The sequence below is a fragment of the Oryzias latipes genome, chromosome 1, assembly GCF_002234675.1.
Source record: "Oryzias latipes chromosome 1, ASM223467v1".
Taxonomy (NCBI): Eukaryota; Metazoa; Chordata; class Actinopteri; order Beloniformes; family Adrianichthyidae; genus Oryzias; species Oryzias latipes.
The window spans coordinates 19,554,385-19,572,357 of NC_019859.2; the positions used below are offsets into that span (position 1 = coordinate 19,554,385).

The 17,973-nt window shown below is 41.5% G+C and overlaps 1 protein-coding gene across 5 annotated transcripts in view; it reads right to left on the bottom strand.

Annotated features, from left to right (window-relative positions):
* The window catches only part of LOC101155575 (LIM and calponin homology domains-containing protein 1), a 29,036-nt gene that overhangs the window by 2,500 nt on the left and 8,563 nt on the right, over nt 1–17,973 (bottom strand). The window contains exons 4-30 of one of the 5 annotated variants that reach the window (XM_023957773.1): nt 17,820–17,926; nt 17,692–17,722; nt 17,484–17,594; nt 17,210–17,337; nt 16,984–17,054; nt 14,879–15,080; nt 14,502–14,708; nt 13,747–14,055; nt 13,364–13,609; nt 11,144–11,401; nt 10,117–10,476; nt 9,725–10,018; nt 7,864–8,193; nt 7,661–7,696; nt 7,119–7,248; nt 6,881–7,035; nt 5,733–6,777; nt 5,215–5,556; nt 4,554–4,650; nt 4,435–4,460; nt 4,115–4,228; nt 3,841–3,933; nt 3,553–3,754; nt 3,349–3,448; nt 2,446–2,520; nt 2,255–2,363; nt 439–541 (exon numbers count right to left, since the gene is read on the bottom strand). In XM_023957773.1, the coding sequence (XP_023813541.1) occupies nt 439–541; nt 2,255–2,363; nt 2,446–2,520; nt 3,349–3,448; nt 3,553–3,754; nt 3,841–3,933; nt 4,115–4,228; nt 4,435–4,460; nt 4,554–4,650; nt 5,215–5,556; nt 5,733–6,777; nt 6,881–7,035; nt 7,119–7,248; nt 7,661–7,696; nt 7,864–8,193; nt 9,725–10,018; nt 10,117–10,476; nt 11,144–11,401; nt 13,364–13,609; nt 13,747–14,055; nt 14,502–14,708; nt 14,879–15,080; nt 16,984–17,054; nt 17,210–17,337; nt 17,484–17,594; nt 17,692–17,722; nt 17,820–17,926 (5,281 nt within the window). The remainder of the gene's footprint in view (nt 1–438; nt 542–2,254; nt 2,364–2,445; nt 2,521–3,348; nt 3,449–3,552; nt 3,755–3,840; nt 3,934–4,114; nt 4,229–4,434; nt 4,461–4,553; nt 4,651–5,214; nt 5,557–5,732; nt 6,778–6,880; nt 7,036–7,118; nt 7,249–7,660; nt 7,697–7,863; nt 8,194–9,724; nt 10,019–10,116; nt 10,477–11,143; nt 11,402–13,363; nt 13,610–13,746; nt 14,056–14,501; nt 14,709–14,878; nt 15,081–16,983; nt 17,055–17,209; nt 17,338–17,483; nt 17,595–17,691; nt 17,723–17,819; nt 17,927–17,973) is intronic. The other 4 variants (XM_023957776.1, XM_023957782.1, XM_023957798.1 and 1 more) reach the window with 4 other exon arrangements.

The window sequence follows — 17,973 nt, forward strand, 5'->3', positions numbered from 1 at the left end:
GGAAAAAAGAAACAAACACATAGGAACATTTTCTTGAAATATAAATGAAGTTATTTTCAGGCATAAAAGGGTTCAATTCTACATTTTATTACCCTAAACCTTAGGTAGACTTGAATTTCTCTGTGTTCAGGAAATAATCTGTTGTAATGAACATCCAGGTTAGGCCATGTCCCACAGTTAGTATAGACAAATAAACAAATGTTATTTGAATCCTGAAAAAACAAAACAAAAGCATACTTTTGCATGTGCCTTACATTTGACATTTTTCCCCACTGAAAGATTGGTGCTTGATCAATTTTTGACTGCAGAGAAAGAAGATGCATTCTCCCCCTCTTATAAAAATGCTTTCTAAATATAAAAATGTAACTCTTAAAGACATTTGAAGCTCTGTTATTGAAATGAAAATAAAGAAAAGTTTGGGCGAAGAGATGTTCTTACCCCGTGATGCAATGTAGCATTCGTGACAGCTTAGCTGTCCATTACGAATCCTTACATCCGTCCCTGCACTGGCATCTCCCAGCTGTCCTTTGCACACTCCACACTGTTTACAAGTTAACATGAAACACAAGAATGTTGTATTTTGGTACTTCTTTATGTTCATCACTTCTAGAGCAGGGCACCTCAGGTTCCACCACCCTGTCTGCTTTCTCCCTTCCCTAGTTGCTGCTGATTGGCTGACTCAGGTGTTTCCACGTTCTGATTGACTGAGCACATCTGATCCAGGTAATCAGCAACAAGCTAGGCAGGGAGAGCAGGAAAACATGCAGGATTGGAAAATCTCAGGAACAGGGGGGTGTTCCAAAAAGCAGGTTATGTGAGTTACCGCGGTAAGTTTGAGGCTAAGGAAGCGGATAACCTCAGCTTTTGGTTCCAAAAATGGAGGTATGTTTCAGGGTATGTCAAGTTGCCATAGTAACTCATGCTCTGAACATAACCTGGTCTGGAGCAGGTTTAGTTGAGGGTCAGTTTCTTTTCAGAGAGGTGAAGCAGCATGACGTGTCCATTTGAAGATGATTTAGTGGATGAAGAAACTCAGATAATACTTTTTCCACCATGAGAGGGTGATAAGACCACGCATGGATGTTGGAAAGATAAACTTTTTTAAACTACCGTAATCTAACTTCATTATTTGCTACAGTTCAGATAAATCATTTTTTTGAGTTCAGTCAACTTAAAAATAAAACGTAGTTATCAGACAGTTATTTTATTTTCATTCAAATTTATTCAATTGAGTAGGTGTAACTTTGCTGCTGCTGTTAGATTGGCAGCGCAAGGAATTGTGGGATACCATTCCCTTTGCCTGTCTTGACGGATTGGTGTTTAAGTGTGGGTTTTTGACCAAATGTGTTTAGTTGTTTAGCTGTTTTACGTGTAGTTATTTGTCTTGTTATGTTTAATTCTTACAGCACCATGAGTTAGAGGGAGGGAGAGGATGAAGAGGTTATTTAGCACCACTAGTGCTATATGTAGTCACAAGAATTGAAGTTAAAGTCAGAGTCTTGATAAATGAATGCATGTTTCACATTCCAAATCCACACTGTATCCTTCATTTTAATGTTTTAAAAATGAGAATATCTGCGGGCTCAAACATAGACATATGAGAGTTCAAGAAGTACAATAAATTAAGATTGAAAAACATTTAACTGAATTGGAGTAAAATGACATTTAGTTAGATAAATATGTAAATTTGAGTTGTAAAAAAATATTATTTTAAATTACGTGTTACCAATTAAAGTAATTCATTTAAGTTGTGTATATATATGCGTCACAATGAAAATGGAAATGAGATAGAAACTCATGTGTTTACTTTGTCCGTCATTTTTCTCCAAGCAGAAACTCTTTCTTTTGCTGATGCAGCCGCATTACATTTTTGATGGGCGTACGCTCTTCTGACTCCGTCTCACTGGAGTATAGCGCTCTCTTTTTCTCTCCACGCGTTTCCATGGTGACTCCGGAAATAGGCGATCCGTTGAGAATGTCTTTATGTACTGGCTGTGCATGCACATTAACCCAGGGTTACCAAGTGGAGTGTAATTATGCTAACTCATATCCGTTCTTTTGAAACCGACATACCCAGAGTAACCAAGTTCAGGCGGATTTCAGCCAGAGTTCAAGATTAGAGTCAGGGTAGCTTAAACGTGCCTTCTGGAATACCCCCCAGCAGTTGGGCAACCCTTCTTCGATTAACATGGCTTAACTGAGTCTGACATTTGTGTCTATGTAAAACAATTATACATGTGTTTTAAATATGTACCTTAAAACATCCCATGTGGAAATACAAGCCTAAAGTATCAATGATCATTGCAGCTCCTTTCCCCAAAGGTTTCGAACAACCAGAGCACAGCCGCTTTCCGCTGACACACCTGAACCAAGATGGAAGGAAAAGAGTTAATTTGTGTATGAAATCTTAGCTGGTGCAAACTGAAAGTGTGCTTGTTTCATTACCTGCTGGGTGAGGGAGGCTGAGGAGTGGACGGGGAGGACTGCTGCTCCCCTGTTACAGCATCATGTGATCCTGATCTAGAAAAAGTGAGCAGCACATCTGTTAACTTAAACATTTTCCTACAAGCAACATTTTTTTCTCAATTATTGTTAATTACTCAATTATTGTTAATTCTCATGACCATAAATCATTTTTAGTCTCTTATCTGGCTATTATGATCTAATTTATTTCAAAAGTAGCAAATCTCCCCTTTAAAACATACAAAATTCCTACATAATGTGAGCCGTAATAATTATTTTGATTGAGCAAATATGCTTTAAAGTCCCACTGCAATCATATTTTGATCTATTGCAGAAGCGTTCCAAGTGGCTTTTTAATTATGTCATTTTAAGGCAAAAATGTAAAAAGCCTGTTGTTTTCTAGGACTTAGTTTCTGCAGAGCGGCAGTAGTTCATTAGAAATTCGCTTTTGCAACCCTTCCCCTCCCCAATGCTGAGAGCTTGAAGCAGGTAGCTTGTGGCCTGCCCAGCGTATTTTCTACGTCACAAATATGCTCTTTTTCAAACAACATTTTTGTCTGCTCTAGATTCACAACAATTTGATTAAATAAATACAGAGAAGTGAAATTTTGAGCCTCCTTTTCCTAATGTATGTCTTTTTGCATCAGAAAAATGCCACATGAACATGTTAAAAACACCACTTTTATCAAAGTGGGTCTTTAAGTTTTCCGTAAGCATAAGTATTAAATTAAAGGTAAATCACAACTGAAAATATTGCAAAAGAAGAAGGAGGATGATGTTTAAGTATTTGTGTGTCCACCCCTCATAATATACTGATTATTCCCAGCTCCCCCTTGAGTGTCCACAAGGACATGAACCCTTTTTTTCTGTTAACATGCCACAAACCTTTTGACATTCTGGGTCTGGCTCAATTGTGGGTTGCGGTCCAAGGAGGCAGTTTTCCACGGTTCTGGTCTCTTTGAAGGCTGACCGTCACATGCAGAATCTTCAAAAATATGCAACAATGTTATAAACTCTGATCAAACACCCTGGTCACAAATGCAAAAACATCCTCCTAAGTATCACAGAGGAGATCCGTTTCATGCTTACCCTGGAAAAAATGCAGCTTTGATGCATGCTGATCTTCCCTGCCTGTGGGGACTTTTTTCCCGTTCTGCTCCAGGGACACATTTCCTTCCCCTTTGTTATTGTTTTCTGGTGCAGGCGCAGAAACTGCTGTGTGTCCTGAGCCCTGCTGTAACAAGCCCGTGGGACTGAGGGGTGTGACAGTCTCCTCCAAGATGCGTCTCTCCTGGAAATGCCAAGGTAAGAAAGAAAGAGAAAATCAAAAGGCCAAAAAGAGAAGTAATATTTATTTTCTGTGTTTGACTCCTGTACCTCTTCGTTATGCTTTCTCTCCTCCTCCTCCACTTCTATCTGTGCTTTCTCCCACTCCTTTTTCAGCTTCTCCTGCTCCCTCAGGTATTGTTCCTGATTAAAAAAAAAACATGTTGTTGACTGAAAGATGAATAAAAAGCATATACGGGTACACACACACACCTAAAGCACACACTGATATGATACATGTATACATACACAGACAGTAACAGTCTCCTGTTCTCTTCAAAGCAGGAGTGCAGCCACGTGCATACATGTCATTACACTCCAGTACCTGTAGAAGGCGCTCCTGTTCCTGCTGCCACCTTTCCAAACGTTTACGCTCCTCATTGGGGTCCCAGACCCAGTGATTAACACGTTTAGCCAAGTTCAACATGGGGGTCTCAATCTACCCAGACCCGAACAATAACCACACACACACACACACAGAAACACACAGGTATAGAGACCAGAGGGACAGAAAGAAAGGAAAGGTGAGGCTACAAGTACGACTACAGCAACTCCACTGACTGCTCCAGACAGAGGATCAGGACAGGATCCAATTTAGGGATGAATAAGAAACACAAAGAAGGAGAGTTGCTCTGAGATACTCACGGTCACACAGCTCTCCTCAAGTCCGTCTGTGGAACAGGAACAATGCACATTGAAATAACTCTGAGTTTTATAGACAGATACAGGAAAAAGTGATTATGCTTCAAAGGAAAAGGTTTTACCTGTAACAGTGGGAGAATATTTCTGCTTATTGCTGGGTGATGCAGGAGGCTGAGTCTTCTCCTCTATGGGAGTCTGAAACAACAAAGTGGATCCAGCCTGAGGGTTGGATTTTTTACTGAGTCAAAACAAGATGTGGGTTTCTAAATGCACCCTGTGATAGACTGGGATCCTTGAGAATATACCCTGCCTTTGCACTAAAAGTAGCAAGGATGGGTTCCAGGAACCCCCATGGCCCTTTGCAGGAGGCCAATCAGACAGGACTCTAATCATCTTCCAAAGGTAGATATACTTTGGTCACAGACGTTAGATCTTCCAATCATAAAAATTGAATTTGATCAATTTGAATTGATAAAAATGCTTCTTTTGCTTTTATATGATCTGATTAAAAATATGTAGGACTTGACTTCTTATTTGTTACCATAACATTTTAATGAACCGCAATGAAATATTTGCGTACACATGGGGTTATTTTATCTGTATATTCAGGTGATGATGATAAAAAAAATACACTCAGGATAAATATTGTTGCAAAAAAATGTATTTCAAGGTATTAATTCACGACTATGAATTAAATCTATCTTGATTTAGTATAAAACACCAATAACAACAAAAAAACAAAAAAGCAGTTTTTGAAAAGAAAAAAAAAAAATAGGTTTTTACCTTCTTATTGCTTTGGATCTCTGGGTAAAGCGGCTCCACCAGAGTCTGAGTGAGTTCTGTCACAATCGTGGTGGTGATGGTGCAGCTGCGTCCTCCAATCAGGGAACTGATGGCAGAGGTTGCCGCCGCCGCAGTTTTTTCATTTTGTGGGGGAGGCGTCAGCTGCTCTGCGGTCTTTGGATTTTCCACAGCTTCCTCAGGAGGGTTGTCTTCTTCCGCCTGTTTGGAGGAAACATCTTTGTTTTCCTGTTTTTCCTGCAGTGAGTCCAGTAGGGCCGAAGGTGAAGGGGAAACGACGGAGTCCTCCATCATCTCTCCATTGACTCGCACCAACCCGTCCATCTGGGGTAGGATCCAGGCAGAGTGACATGTTACTTTAACCAGAATTTCCCATTTAATGATCGTATTAAAAAAATAAAACATTTCAAATAAGTAACTCCAATAATCATAAAAAGAAATGAGCCAGAATAAAAACATTCTAAAATAATTGGAGAGATTGACTGAGTTGAAGGCTTTACCTTCACGGGTTTGAGTGTGGTCCTGGGCTGGCAGTAGGGCTTGGCTACCAGCATGGGGACAGGTCTGGCAGGTGCAGGTGATGGGAGGGTGTGTATAGGCTGTGTGTATATAACTCGCTGCAGATGCTCTGAATGAGGCTGCGCTGGCTGCAGCTGCTCTATATGAGACTGCACTGGCTGCAGCTGCTCTGACTGAGACTGCGCTGGCTGCATCTGCTCTAACTGAGACTGTGCTGGCTGCAGCTGCTCTGACTGCGCTGGCTGCAGCTGCTCTGACTGAGACTGCGCTGGCTGCATCTGCTCTAACTGAGACTGTGCTGGCTGCAGCTGCTCTGACTGCGCTGGCTGCAGCTGCTCTGACCGTGACTGCGCTGGCTGCGGTTGCTCTAACTGAGACTGTGTTGGCTGCTCTGACTGTGGCTGCGTTGGCTGCAGCTGCTCTGACTGAGGCTGCGCTAGCTGCAGCTGCACTGGCTTAGACTGCGTTGGTTGAGACTGTGGAAACTGAGGTTGCATCGTCTGCGACTGTTCTTGTGCATCCTGAAACGATATGTGTTTGCTTTGGAGCAGTGTATCTCCTGAATTCAGGTCTTTCTGATTTGTAGCAGCAGACTCTGTAAACTGGGTTGTTGGTTTACAAAACTGTGGGGACTGAGGTGGCACAATCTGTGAGTTTGTGTCTGCAGAAACTGGACTGTTAGATGTTGTAGAGCTGCTGGAGGTGGCACCCGATTTTTCCAGCTCCTGAATAACATCTGTCTCCATGTTTTCTGGGTTTGTGTGTTTCTGGTTTAGAGAAGCTGGCTTTGGTTTAGGCAGGTGCTCCAACATCTCTGAGCCATTTACAGGTGATGCTGGCTTGTCTTCTTGAGTTGTGCCATTTAGATCGTGTTTGGGTTTTGAGGTTGATCTGGGCAATTTGAGGCTGTCGAGTGTTGCGTCGCTGATAGTGAAGCGAAGAGCATAACGCTGTAAAACCAAGGCCGCCTCCTCTGGAGTAGCTGCATTTCTGTAGGCCTCACAAAGCTCGGCTTCTCTGCGCTCTCTGGAAAAAAAGCCAAGCAGAAAGACACTGAAACACTGAGCTTTTTGAAAATACCCAACTTTGCCTTTGCTAGGTTCAAGACAACACAAGATATCATCCTTACTTTTCCTCTACAATCTCTTTGTATGTCTTGATACTTTTCCTCTTATGTCCATCTCTTCTTTCCTCTTTCATCTTCTCCATCCTCTTCCTCTCCTCCTCTTTCCTGATCAGTTCTTGTGAAGCACTGCGACGGCGACTTTTCCAGCGAGCCAAGTCCTGACACATCGACAACATTACTCTGCATCCATGTCTGAGGATCTTAACCACTGATTTAGTTTGCAACAAACCCAAATCCTTACATCTTGCCAGTGGTCCTCCTCCTCCTGGAAGTTGTTGTACTGCTCGTGCATGCGCTCATGTCGAGATTGGCTCAGTAAGGGTAAGTGTCCCGCCTCTTCCTCGTTCACCATGTCAGTCATACTCACACTCCTGGAAAAAAAAAGAAAAAGAAATGTTTCTATTTGTGACAAGACTTTCAAACCTTTTCTAAACCAAAAGAAAAACAAAAGACACGTATATATTAGCTTCGGCACTTAATTCTTAATTGACATATGCACAAACTGAAAGACATAGTCCATCCATCCTACTGTACATTACCTTTATGTGTGTAGTGGAGATATAATGTTTACCCTGTTTACAAAAATGTTTGAACAAAAAATTTGCAAATGCAATAAACTGAAGACATTCAGTGATTTTGTTGACAAAGTGGTGCACAGATGCGCATGAACATGTGACTGCGGCATGACTTTGACGCCACACGTGGACTGAACTCTTGAAACGCAACGTGCACAGCGGTTAGGTATCATCATGCAGGGCGTTCGCTCAGTTGGTCAACACTTACTCGTTGTTTAACAGAAAAGCAACTCGTCGGCTCACCCTAAAACAACAGCAGAGGGAGGTGAGTGAAGGTGCCAGCGAGGCCCAAACAGGACAATTTTTCACTCATTTATTAAAAAACAAAACAAAATGGAAAGTTATTTCCTGTTTGTTGGATCAAAAATATGAATAAACATGCGAAAAAACAAAACAAAACAGTTATCTCACATTATTGGAGGTAGCTCATCTTCCAGCCAAAAGGGTTTCTTTTGTGTTTTTTCATTTACACCCTTCTTTCCCTCCTCCGCATCAGTTCTTTCCGTCTCCATCTGCTGCTCTGCCTCCACCACCCGGCTACAGGAGTGAGCGGGAAGTGCAAGTGCTGGAGAAGGGGGGGACTCAGTCACTTTGCTGACGATAGTGTCAGTAGCCCTCATTGTGTCTCCCTTCTCTTGATCTTCCCCCTCTTGTCGCCCCCTCGCCCCGGCATGTGTGGGGCCGGTCGGGTCTTTAAATGGGATCTGGTGTTCTGCTGCTACAGAGACGCTGCTGCCAAAACTATGATCCAGGGACAGAACCAGGATTAAGGGAATTAAGGAAAAGCCAAAACAAATGCAGCTGATCTGTTCTACTTTGAGAATTGTTTAGCAATCACAAATGGCTCTAATTTTCTGATACATATTTGATATTGTTCAAATGGTGCCAAAATCTATCTTTTATCTCAATTTGTGTGTTTTCTAAACTCAAATCTCTCTCCATTAAACTGGATAATCCAGACGCAAACCAAAAGCGAATCTAAGCACTCATTAACTAGCATAACTATAACTTTTGACTGAAATTCCATTTCAAGGGCATCCCGCTGTTTTTGCAACCCCAGTTTATTTTGAATAGATAAATAGCTTTATTGTCATTGTTTGCAATCCACAATGAAACTCTCACCAGAGCTTCACTAGGTGAAGGTTGCATAAAAAATCAATTAAATGCTTTGTAAATGGGAGCTTGTCATTATGCAAACTGCATATACTTTTAGATCTAAAAAAAAAAAATAGATCTAATATATTTTTTAAACGCACTTGGCCCTAAATATTTTGTTAGTCTAACTTTTTTACAGATTAGTGAGGCTTTCTAAAAATTGGCTCACAGGTGCATTATTGCCTCCAAGTATTTCCAAATCAATGGCAAAAATGAAGCAATAAAGTGAAAAAAAGGACTAAGAATAAAGATTTCAGAATAGATGACTGAATAGACCCAAAAATATGTCTGCTTGTATCTGCAGCTTATTTGATAATGTTTGGTAGTTAGGCAGAAGCACATTTAAATGTCATAATATTGACATCCTTTGGAACAAATATAGAGGGAATTTATCAAAAAATGAAAACAGAAAGTGTCCAGCTTGTAAATGTTTATCCTGTCTTTTCTTTATATCTTATATTATTTTTAGACAGATTTATAAAACTAAAACAAAAGTAAAGTTTGTCGTCACAGATCACAATATTTTAAAACTGTACACTGACATACATTCAACCTTAACGTATGCTTCACTTGTTTAAAAATGTTAGCTTCTACAAATACTAAATTTACAAAATTATTCCTCAACGTGAAATGCACTGGCCACAAATCCGCTTTTACAGATAGACTGTGAAAACTTGTAAATCTCAAAGAAGAACAGAGTATTTTCTCCTCCTCCTCCAGACCTGATATCCGAGAAAAACACACGAATCCACTCCAGGCAGTTAACACTTAACCAAATTTCAACAACCAGAACATTTCCAATCCAAACTATTGCTAGACGTCACACACCATAAAAAAAACTGAGTTAGTTTAGACAATGCACAAACTGAGATACACCATGTGAGAAACCAAGCTTATATATAGATTATATATGTCCAATATGATAAATAGTTTTGCTCAGACTTTTGCCGACAAAGAACAAAAACAACAAATGTCAGTCAGGTCAGTCACTCAAAATAACCTTTAAAACCTCACGTTAGTAATTCAACCATTAAAAAAACCAGAACCAAGACTTCCTTTTTTATAAGATCAGCCGACTGACACCACACCCCAGGGTTTTATCCAACACAGTAAATACCTTTCTGCGAGCACCGGCCTGCTTTGTGGCAGCTTCACTGCAGATACAGGACTGGCGTTATATTTGGCTGATCCAGGTACGGGCAGGAACTGATTAAAAGACTGATTTGTTTTCAATGCACTTCCTTTTTGGAACAATCTGGCCTTTCGAGCCATCATGTCATCCTTCTCCAGGTCTGGCACTGCCGGGTCCTGCTCTTTCTCAGAGAGAGAAAGAGATGCGGTCCTGGTCACTGTAAACTCTTGATGCTGCTGAGCTGTTTCAGCAGGAACTTTGGGATTTTGATGTTTCGGTCTAAAGTAGAATTCATTACAATTGAATTAACTTAATACTAGGAATAAAAGTAGCTTTAGTGGCATATTTAACAATAGAAACTTTAAACCTCAGCCCACCTCACATTCAAATCCAGGTGTTTGACTTCATTCGCATCATTTTTGAACTTTAGAAGTTTATTCGTGTTGACCTCCTCTTGCATGCAGCGTTTGGAGCCGGGCAGCGGCAAGAAACGACTGAAAGCTGCTGAAGCAGCACTTTGCTTCTGGAAAACTCCTGTCCTCCTCGCCATCATGTCATCTTTCTGAAGATCTGGGATTCTTTCCTCCTCCTCTTCCTCCTCCTCCTCCTCTGCTCTTTGCTCATACAGAGCAAGACGAGCATCTAGCTCAGCAACAGTAGGAGTGGCTTCAGGAGTCCAGGGCTGGACGTCCGCAGAAGGAAGGGTAGCTTGATCGGGTTCCACTCCGTCTATGTGGCTGGTAAAACATTCCATTAAGCCAAAAACTGGAGTAATAAAGACTGATTATTGTCACATTGTGAGGCTAAAATCCAGATTTAAACATGCAGTGGTTGCAGACTGTAAGCGACAACCCTCCAACCTTGCTCCTCAAGATCTACCACCTGCTTGTTTCCCACATCTGTTAAACTTGCTGCTGCTGGATCAGTGATTCCAGAGTCTAAGAAACACAGATAATTAGCAGCAAGTATGGCCGCGTTAGCTGGAAAACAACCATGGAAGTAGATCTTAGGGAAAAATCCTGCTAAAGGTTTACGTTACCTTGTCTTTGAACAAAATACAGTTGGTCCAAATTTATTCCAAGCCTAAGGTTCTCTTCTCCGTGCTTTCAGGACAGTAGAAGAAAATATGTGTCCGGATCTGCATGGAGCACTGTGTTCATGCATGAATTTGTGCATTCTTTACTCCTAATTGAATCAAGAAAACCAGTGCAATGCAGTGCATCTGATTACCTTCCAACGTATTATTGCTTCAAATAAAAGCAACGTGTGTTTCAAAGGACAAAAATCACAAGCATTTGAACAGAATGCAACAGACAAGGCCGACTGGCCGTTAGCTCAGGCCAGACCGATGCAGGCGACTTCGGGTTCGTGCGACTACTAAGTTGCACTCGGCCTCGTCCATACCTGTGTTCCCGCTCTGAAAGCTGGGAGCCCAGGTCAATGGCAGGCACGGCTACTGTTGCCACGGAGAGCAGTCGTCTAAGCAACTTGTTCTCCTCCCATTCACTTCCCATGACTGTGTCTACGGGCTGCTTGATCTCAGTCACGCCCCCAAAGGTAACAACTTTGCTGTGACCGCGTCCAGCCTTGGCTGGCCTGCCGTGTGGCCTTCCGTCATTTTTCTCCAGACAAGCCTGACACACAGGGGCTGGCCTATCCTCGCTGCAGATGCAGTCTCACAAAGGAAGACAGGCCAACGCAGATGCAGTCAGTCACACCAACCAGCAGAAGAAAGAGAGGGTGGAGAGCACATCATGAGTAAGATCAGACTGTGAAGACAAAAGGATGGGTGTGAAATGTTCAGTAGGACAGAGTGTGTGGATGGGCCGAGCACAGTGGATGTGCAATTTGCTCACGCACACCAGAAGGTACGCTCACAAGAACACTTCACATTCAATCTGGTCTACTGCAGGTCGCCACATTTCCCCCGTCTTTCCTCTGGGTAGACAAAACACCCTTTATCCTCTCCCTCACGTCCCTTCGACATCGGCTCGCAGAGAGGAAGAAAAAAAAAGCAGACGCAGCGCTCACAGCCAACAGTTGCCTCCTTTTTTTAGCCTCTCTCACACACAGGGTCTCATACACACCGGCCAACTCCCTGTTCCGTCTTCAATGCCAGTCAGCGCAGAACAGAGAGCACTGAACTGCACAATCAAGCGGAATAATCGAGCACATCAAACAATAGGAAACCACACGGAAAGGAAAAGCTGAGGCCGACTGTCGAAAGGAGAACAGGAAAAGTTAACAGATGAGCCTCATGCTGAAGTTTAGTGGTTAGAATGGTTGAGGATGTTCGAGAAATTCTCATAAAAAATAGATTTGAAGGTTTGTTAGTAACTCTGCTCAGATCTAGCTGAAAAGATTCTTTCCTCTATCATTTTCATGAAGTTTAAAGGTTTGCACAGATAGGTTAAATGTCTAAAGGTCAAAAGGAAATAAGAGAATATTTCACTGACATTGATTAATGTAAATGTCCTAATTATTATTATTTTTGTGATCATAGTATAAATTATTTAAACAATTGTTTTCTTCTACTTTTAAACCAGAATAAATTTGCTCTCAAACGGAAAAAGCAATAAAAATACAGTCAGATTTTTTGTATTGATTAAAAACAAGAATGTATCCTGATGAATCTGCAGCTCTTCATTTTTCCTCTTTGTCTTGCATTGTTGCATTATCTAACAAAATCCAGTCAAGTAACAATCAGCTCTTAATTAGTTAATACACAAATATCTGTTTGATTTACGTGTCACTAATTTGTAAGGCATCATTAAATCCTGGATTCCACTCAATTCAGCGTCACCCTGAACGGGCGTGAAGGGGGTAAGAATGTCTTTTTTTTTTGTTTCAGTGAATCTTTCCTTTCAAGATATACTATTAATCCATTTAATTCACACATTTTCTTTATTCAGTTCTTCCTTCTATTTACTGCATCTGTGCTGACAAATGATCTTGCTGTTAATTTATAGTCTACATTCTACCTTTTGTTCTGATCACAGTGCTACTATCGTGTAAAAAGAACTAAATTGGATCTGCAATGGAAATGTGATTTTTGATTCAAACAAATCTTACTGAATCTAGTTCTTGTGAATCTGGATGAAATCAGAAATGATAGGCATTTTAAGATCCCAATGTTCAACACTTTAGTAGAGACATGGCTGCTTTTCTACTTTACTGAACTGATGCTATACTTAGCTCCTTCATGTAAAAAGCAAGAACGGATTTGTTCAAACTACGCTAGCTAACTAAATGGGATTTAGACTGTAGAAACAGCTCTAAAGTGATGTTGAAGTCTGTTGGCAAAAATGTAGACTAAAAATGTGCAATTTCTACAAGTTCCAAAATTATCAATGAAAAAAAGCATTATTGATTTCAATTTGAACAAAATAGGTAAAAGAGCAAGATTTCCAGTCAGACAGATTTCTCAGTTTGGTTGATGTGCTCTTTGAAAAAAAACAACCCACTAGCTTTACATAACTGCAAAGAATCCTGCACAGATTTGCTCAGAACCAAACTAATAATAGAAGCCACTGCACACTCAAGCGCAGACAAACGCACTCTCTCTCTCCAGCTTTAAAACCCACTGCACTGCATGTGCTCAGGCTGAGAGCGTGTGTTGGGCACCTTGGTTCCGTCATCTTCAGCCTCTCCCACCTCTGCACATCTGCTTGGCTCATGGAAGACGTAACAAAGCTCATCTGTGCGTCCCTTTGAGGAAGCGGCCTACTCTGAGCCCGCCTGCGAGCCAGGTCGTCCCTCTGCTTATTCGGCACGGCCTCGACCTCCTTTCCCTCATCCGACACCTCTTCCTTTTCTTTGAGGAAAGGATTGTCCCTGCGAGTTATGATGTCGGGGACTGCTTCCTTCCCGCTGTCCAACCACAAGTCCAGAACAGAGGCATCGAGTGGCACAGTAACCGTCCGAAGGACGCACATGGACAGTAGGGGAGACATTTTTAATCAAAAAGGTAGAGCTTTCAGAATGAAGTTAGATCGTGCATTGCTGACCTGATATCTTTATCCTGTAGGGTTTGCTGGGAGGCTCGTCTGATGCCCTCCCAGCGCTCCATGTCTTTGTTTGTACATTCAGGGGAAGGGACAAACTGATGCACCTTGGCCGTCGTGGGGCCACGACGACCTCGTCTGGAGGCCAAATCATCTTTACGAACATCTGGAACTTTCCGTTTCTCTCCTTCCTCCTCCCCATCAGAGGAGGAATCCCATGCAGTTTTACAAAAGTTCATAAAGTCATTTTCACACCGAAGGATGATGCTTGGAGGTTCTGAACTTGTTTCCTTCTCCTTGATCGTGGCAGGGCTGGAGTTGGACACGATGCAGGAGTCAACTCAGAAAGGATTATAGGGTCATGGGGGCATTTTTTTGGGAGGAAGTAGCATGTGCAGGTTTGACTTATCAATAAATGAGTACTAGCACTGGTTGTTAGTTAAACTTTGCAGTCAAATGAGCAATAAGATTTTTAGTCAGTCCAAGGTTGTGTTTGCACTCCAGTTCACCTTTATCTTTGTCACAACGGAACTCAGCAACTTCTTCAAAAAATCGGCAATAAGACATGAGTAAGTCGCCTAATTCTCAGCAAAGTCAGTAACTTACGATACAAACATCACTAGAAAAACCAAAGACAACTTCCCACAGCAACAGTTTTTATGAAATAGCGCTCAAGTCGGACAAACACGCCTTGTGTTAGTGAATGCAACTACAACGGCCGAAGCGCAGCAGCAGCTCTCATGCTCGTCATCCCTGACCTGATGTGGTGAACGGCAGCAGGAAGAACTTTAATCCCCGCCTTCTCCAACTTCTGCAACTTCCTCTGCTCCAGAGTTTCCTGGGTAACCATCTGCTCTTCCTGTTTTGGTTTTTCACCATTGTTCTCGGGTGCCCAAGTGACAGTCTTGGGAGCTTTGTTGTGCTGCCCAGTTCTTTTGGTTTGCTCCGGAATGGCTTGAGAGTGACTGAGAAATGACGTATGATGGCAGGGGGAAGTTGATGCGTGAGTAGCGTGGTGTGTTTGTTCATATTTGTGTATATATTTTTACCTCTTCCATTGGTAAAAGTTTACTTTTCCGCACCTTGAAAAATGTAAAATAATTTCATTGTAATAGATTGGTTTACAGTGCGTTACCTTCGCTGTTCTCCCTCCTCTGTGCTCATCTTCCGCCGTGGCGTCGGGATGTAAGCGGTGGCGTTGTTTCGATTGGGAAGGAACTGGTTGAAGGGAATGGAGCTTCTGGACTCACTGCTGGCAGTCCGTCTCGCCAACATGTCATCCTTTCGAACATCTGGCTTCCTGCCTGGACCATCTGCTTCAGAGTCGCTGCCTCGCCCTGGAAAAAGATGATGAGAATGAAAGTTTTATGCACCCGAAACAAAAACCACTTTTATCAAAGTGCTTGGTGTAAAAAGAATCTTTTCGATTTCACTTGTTACCTTGGTAACTAACAGTTCCCAACACAGAATAAGGGACTCACTTTAGGATCTTTACCGTTGTCCAAGCAAGCGCTGACTCTGCACCCCCCATGTGGGGATAGTCTCAGGTTTCCGCCACAAACTAGACAATGATTGACTTTCAAAACTGTGACCTTTCAACTCACTTCACTTCAGTGGTGTATTATTATCTGCTTTTAGGAAAGGGCAAAAGCATCCTCCATATCAGGATATAGACACAAAACACCTTTCCTCATCTCTTTCACCACCTAATGTAGCCCAAGAAGGACAATCTTGCAAACACCAACAGAAGAAACACATTTGATGTCAAAGGCATCTTAAAACCAAAGTGAGTAAATCTAAGCAAAGATTTTTTTTAAAAAAAAGGCTAACTTCTCCTAAACTAAACTAAACTAAACTGCTCTCTTGTTTATGTTCATAAATAAAAACATTTTGTGCTTTCTTTAACTAATTTTTTAAAAATGTAATATTTTGTTATTTCATCATTTGAACATCTGTTTGTATATTTAGTAGGGATGCAATGATCCACTTTTCCCCACAATGTGGTTAAACCTCAATTTAAAATCACGGTTTTTGTTTTGGTTTGATACTTGATTTTTGTATTACAAAACAACAACAAAAAACTAAATCCTTTTTAAACTTAGGAATAAGCAAGTAATAATAAAGAAGAAAACTTCCAGCTGGCGTATGCTGAGCCTGCACTGCATAAACTGACTCTTCAGAAAGTTAAAAGACACTTGTTTCAGGAAAAATTGTCATATTTTCTGTCCCGCAAGAAAAATAATTAGATCAAATAAAAAACATTTTAATAGCAAAAAAATATTAGTTTAAGAAAAAATGTCTTAAAATTCTTCTTAAAATAAGAGTTGTCGGTTAGACAATTCTTCTTACCCTATTGGCAGATTATTTTGCCTGATTAATAACACTCTTTTACATTTTAAGAATTTTTATACTTATTTCTAGCAGTATGATATAATGTATTAAAACAACACATAGTAAATCCTTCTTAAATGTATGCCAACACGTGTGTTTGACACTTTCAACGTAAACATATGAAGGAAGGTTGCAGCAATTCATGTTCTTTACAATACGGTTCAATGCTGCAACATACGGTTTGGCTTTAAACTGAGAATTGTGGCATCTGTAATATTTAGATATACTTTATCTATATTGCCTTAAAAGATTCAAAGTGTCCCTGAACAATAAAACGTTTCCCTCAGAGACAAATGAAGGTGAGGTTATGGCTTCTGTTCAGACTTAGCTGACCTTAGCCTTGTGACCTGCAGGGAACGTAGAGAATGAGACTATTTCCTGATTGTTTCTTCGCCGTCTGGGACATTTATTCTACCTTCAACATATGTGGCCCAAACAGTAACGATTATATGAAACACACACTGACAGATAACTAGCAGGAGGTTTCATTCAGTCTGCATTTGCTCGATTTAAACCTCCAATGATTGATGTGTGAATCAAAGGCTGCTGCGTATGGAACATGCCCACACACAGCCATGCTGGCATTTTCAGCTGTTGTCCCCCAGCCCATCCGAGGCGTCATCGTATGCCAAGGTTAAAAGCTCGGCATGCTAAAGAAAAAGTAGCCTATTTATGGAAGCGCATGTATTTTAAGGGACGGCGTGACACTTTTCGGAGCGCTTGTGAGAAATATCAGCATTTCCATGCTTGATTGCTAAAGAGGTTTATGAGAAACTGTGTGAGGAGTCCCGTAGAGAGGAAAGCATATAAAGTCTTTTTTTTATTTAAAGAGAAGTGAACAGAACCAACCGTCACTGGCGCCTCGATTCCCCACATCTGGAGAGGGGCTGTGCTGTGAGCGCGAGCCAAAAGAATCCAGGCTGAAAAAAAACAACAACATATGAATTCAAAACAAAAAAAAAAGTTATTTAAAAGCTGATTTTTCACTTGTGCAATTTCTTAACCCATTTAGAACAAGTTCTAAAGAGCTGTCCGTCAAAGTACTTGGGTGTGCGTGTTCAGACAGGTATCTCACCTGTCCAGGGAGTTGTCCCTTGTGTGTCTGGGGGGAGAAAGAGACTCACTCCTCTCTGAGTCCCAGCAGTCGTATCCACTGTCTCTGACACTGCGGTTCTGAGGACTGGTCGCTCCATCATCACTTTCCTGACAAAACAGGTGTGGAGCTCAGATCGGCGGCCGGTCCAGTCTGCCTGACTTCACATCATCTGCATCCTTTCCTGCTGCTTCTTTTTGTAATGTCTGCATAACTACTGTCCATTTTGATGAACTGCTTCAGGGTGTTCACTCACCACCCGCATCTGAGCGAGGAGTCCTTCGAACTCTTTGAGGTTTAGAGTGGGTCCACTGTAGAATGCACAGCCACTTGCAGCTTTCCCGAGCCAGAAAACTGTATTTAGCACCTGTCACGCAGAAAGTTACATACAAATCTGTAAGAAGATATTACTAAAGTTTGTAAAAAAAAATTTAAAAAAGGAACAAAAGGGGGAAAAAACATACATTTTTAAGCTTGCGGTTGCAGTCAGAGTCCCTAAAAAAAGTATGTGATCTTAGTAAAACAGCTCACTAAAGACACAAAAGAAAACAGATATACATGTTCACATATGGATAAATTGAGGTTTATTTACTTGAGGTTAGCTCGTATTGATGTGTCTTGCAGATCTCCAGGGTCAAATAGTTGGGAACCCTTCAGGCCCAACTCCTCACAGCCTCGCAGGAACACGGTCAGGTTGTCCTGAAGAAAAACAGCAGGCAGTCATTTGAAAGTTTACTGCAGCGCAG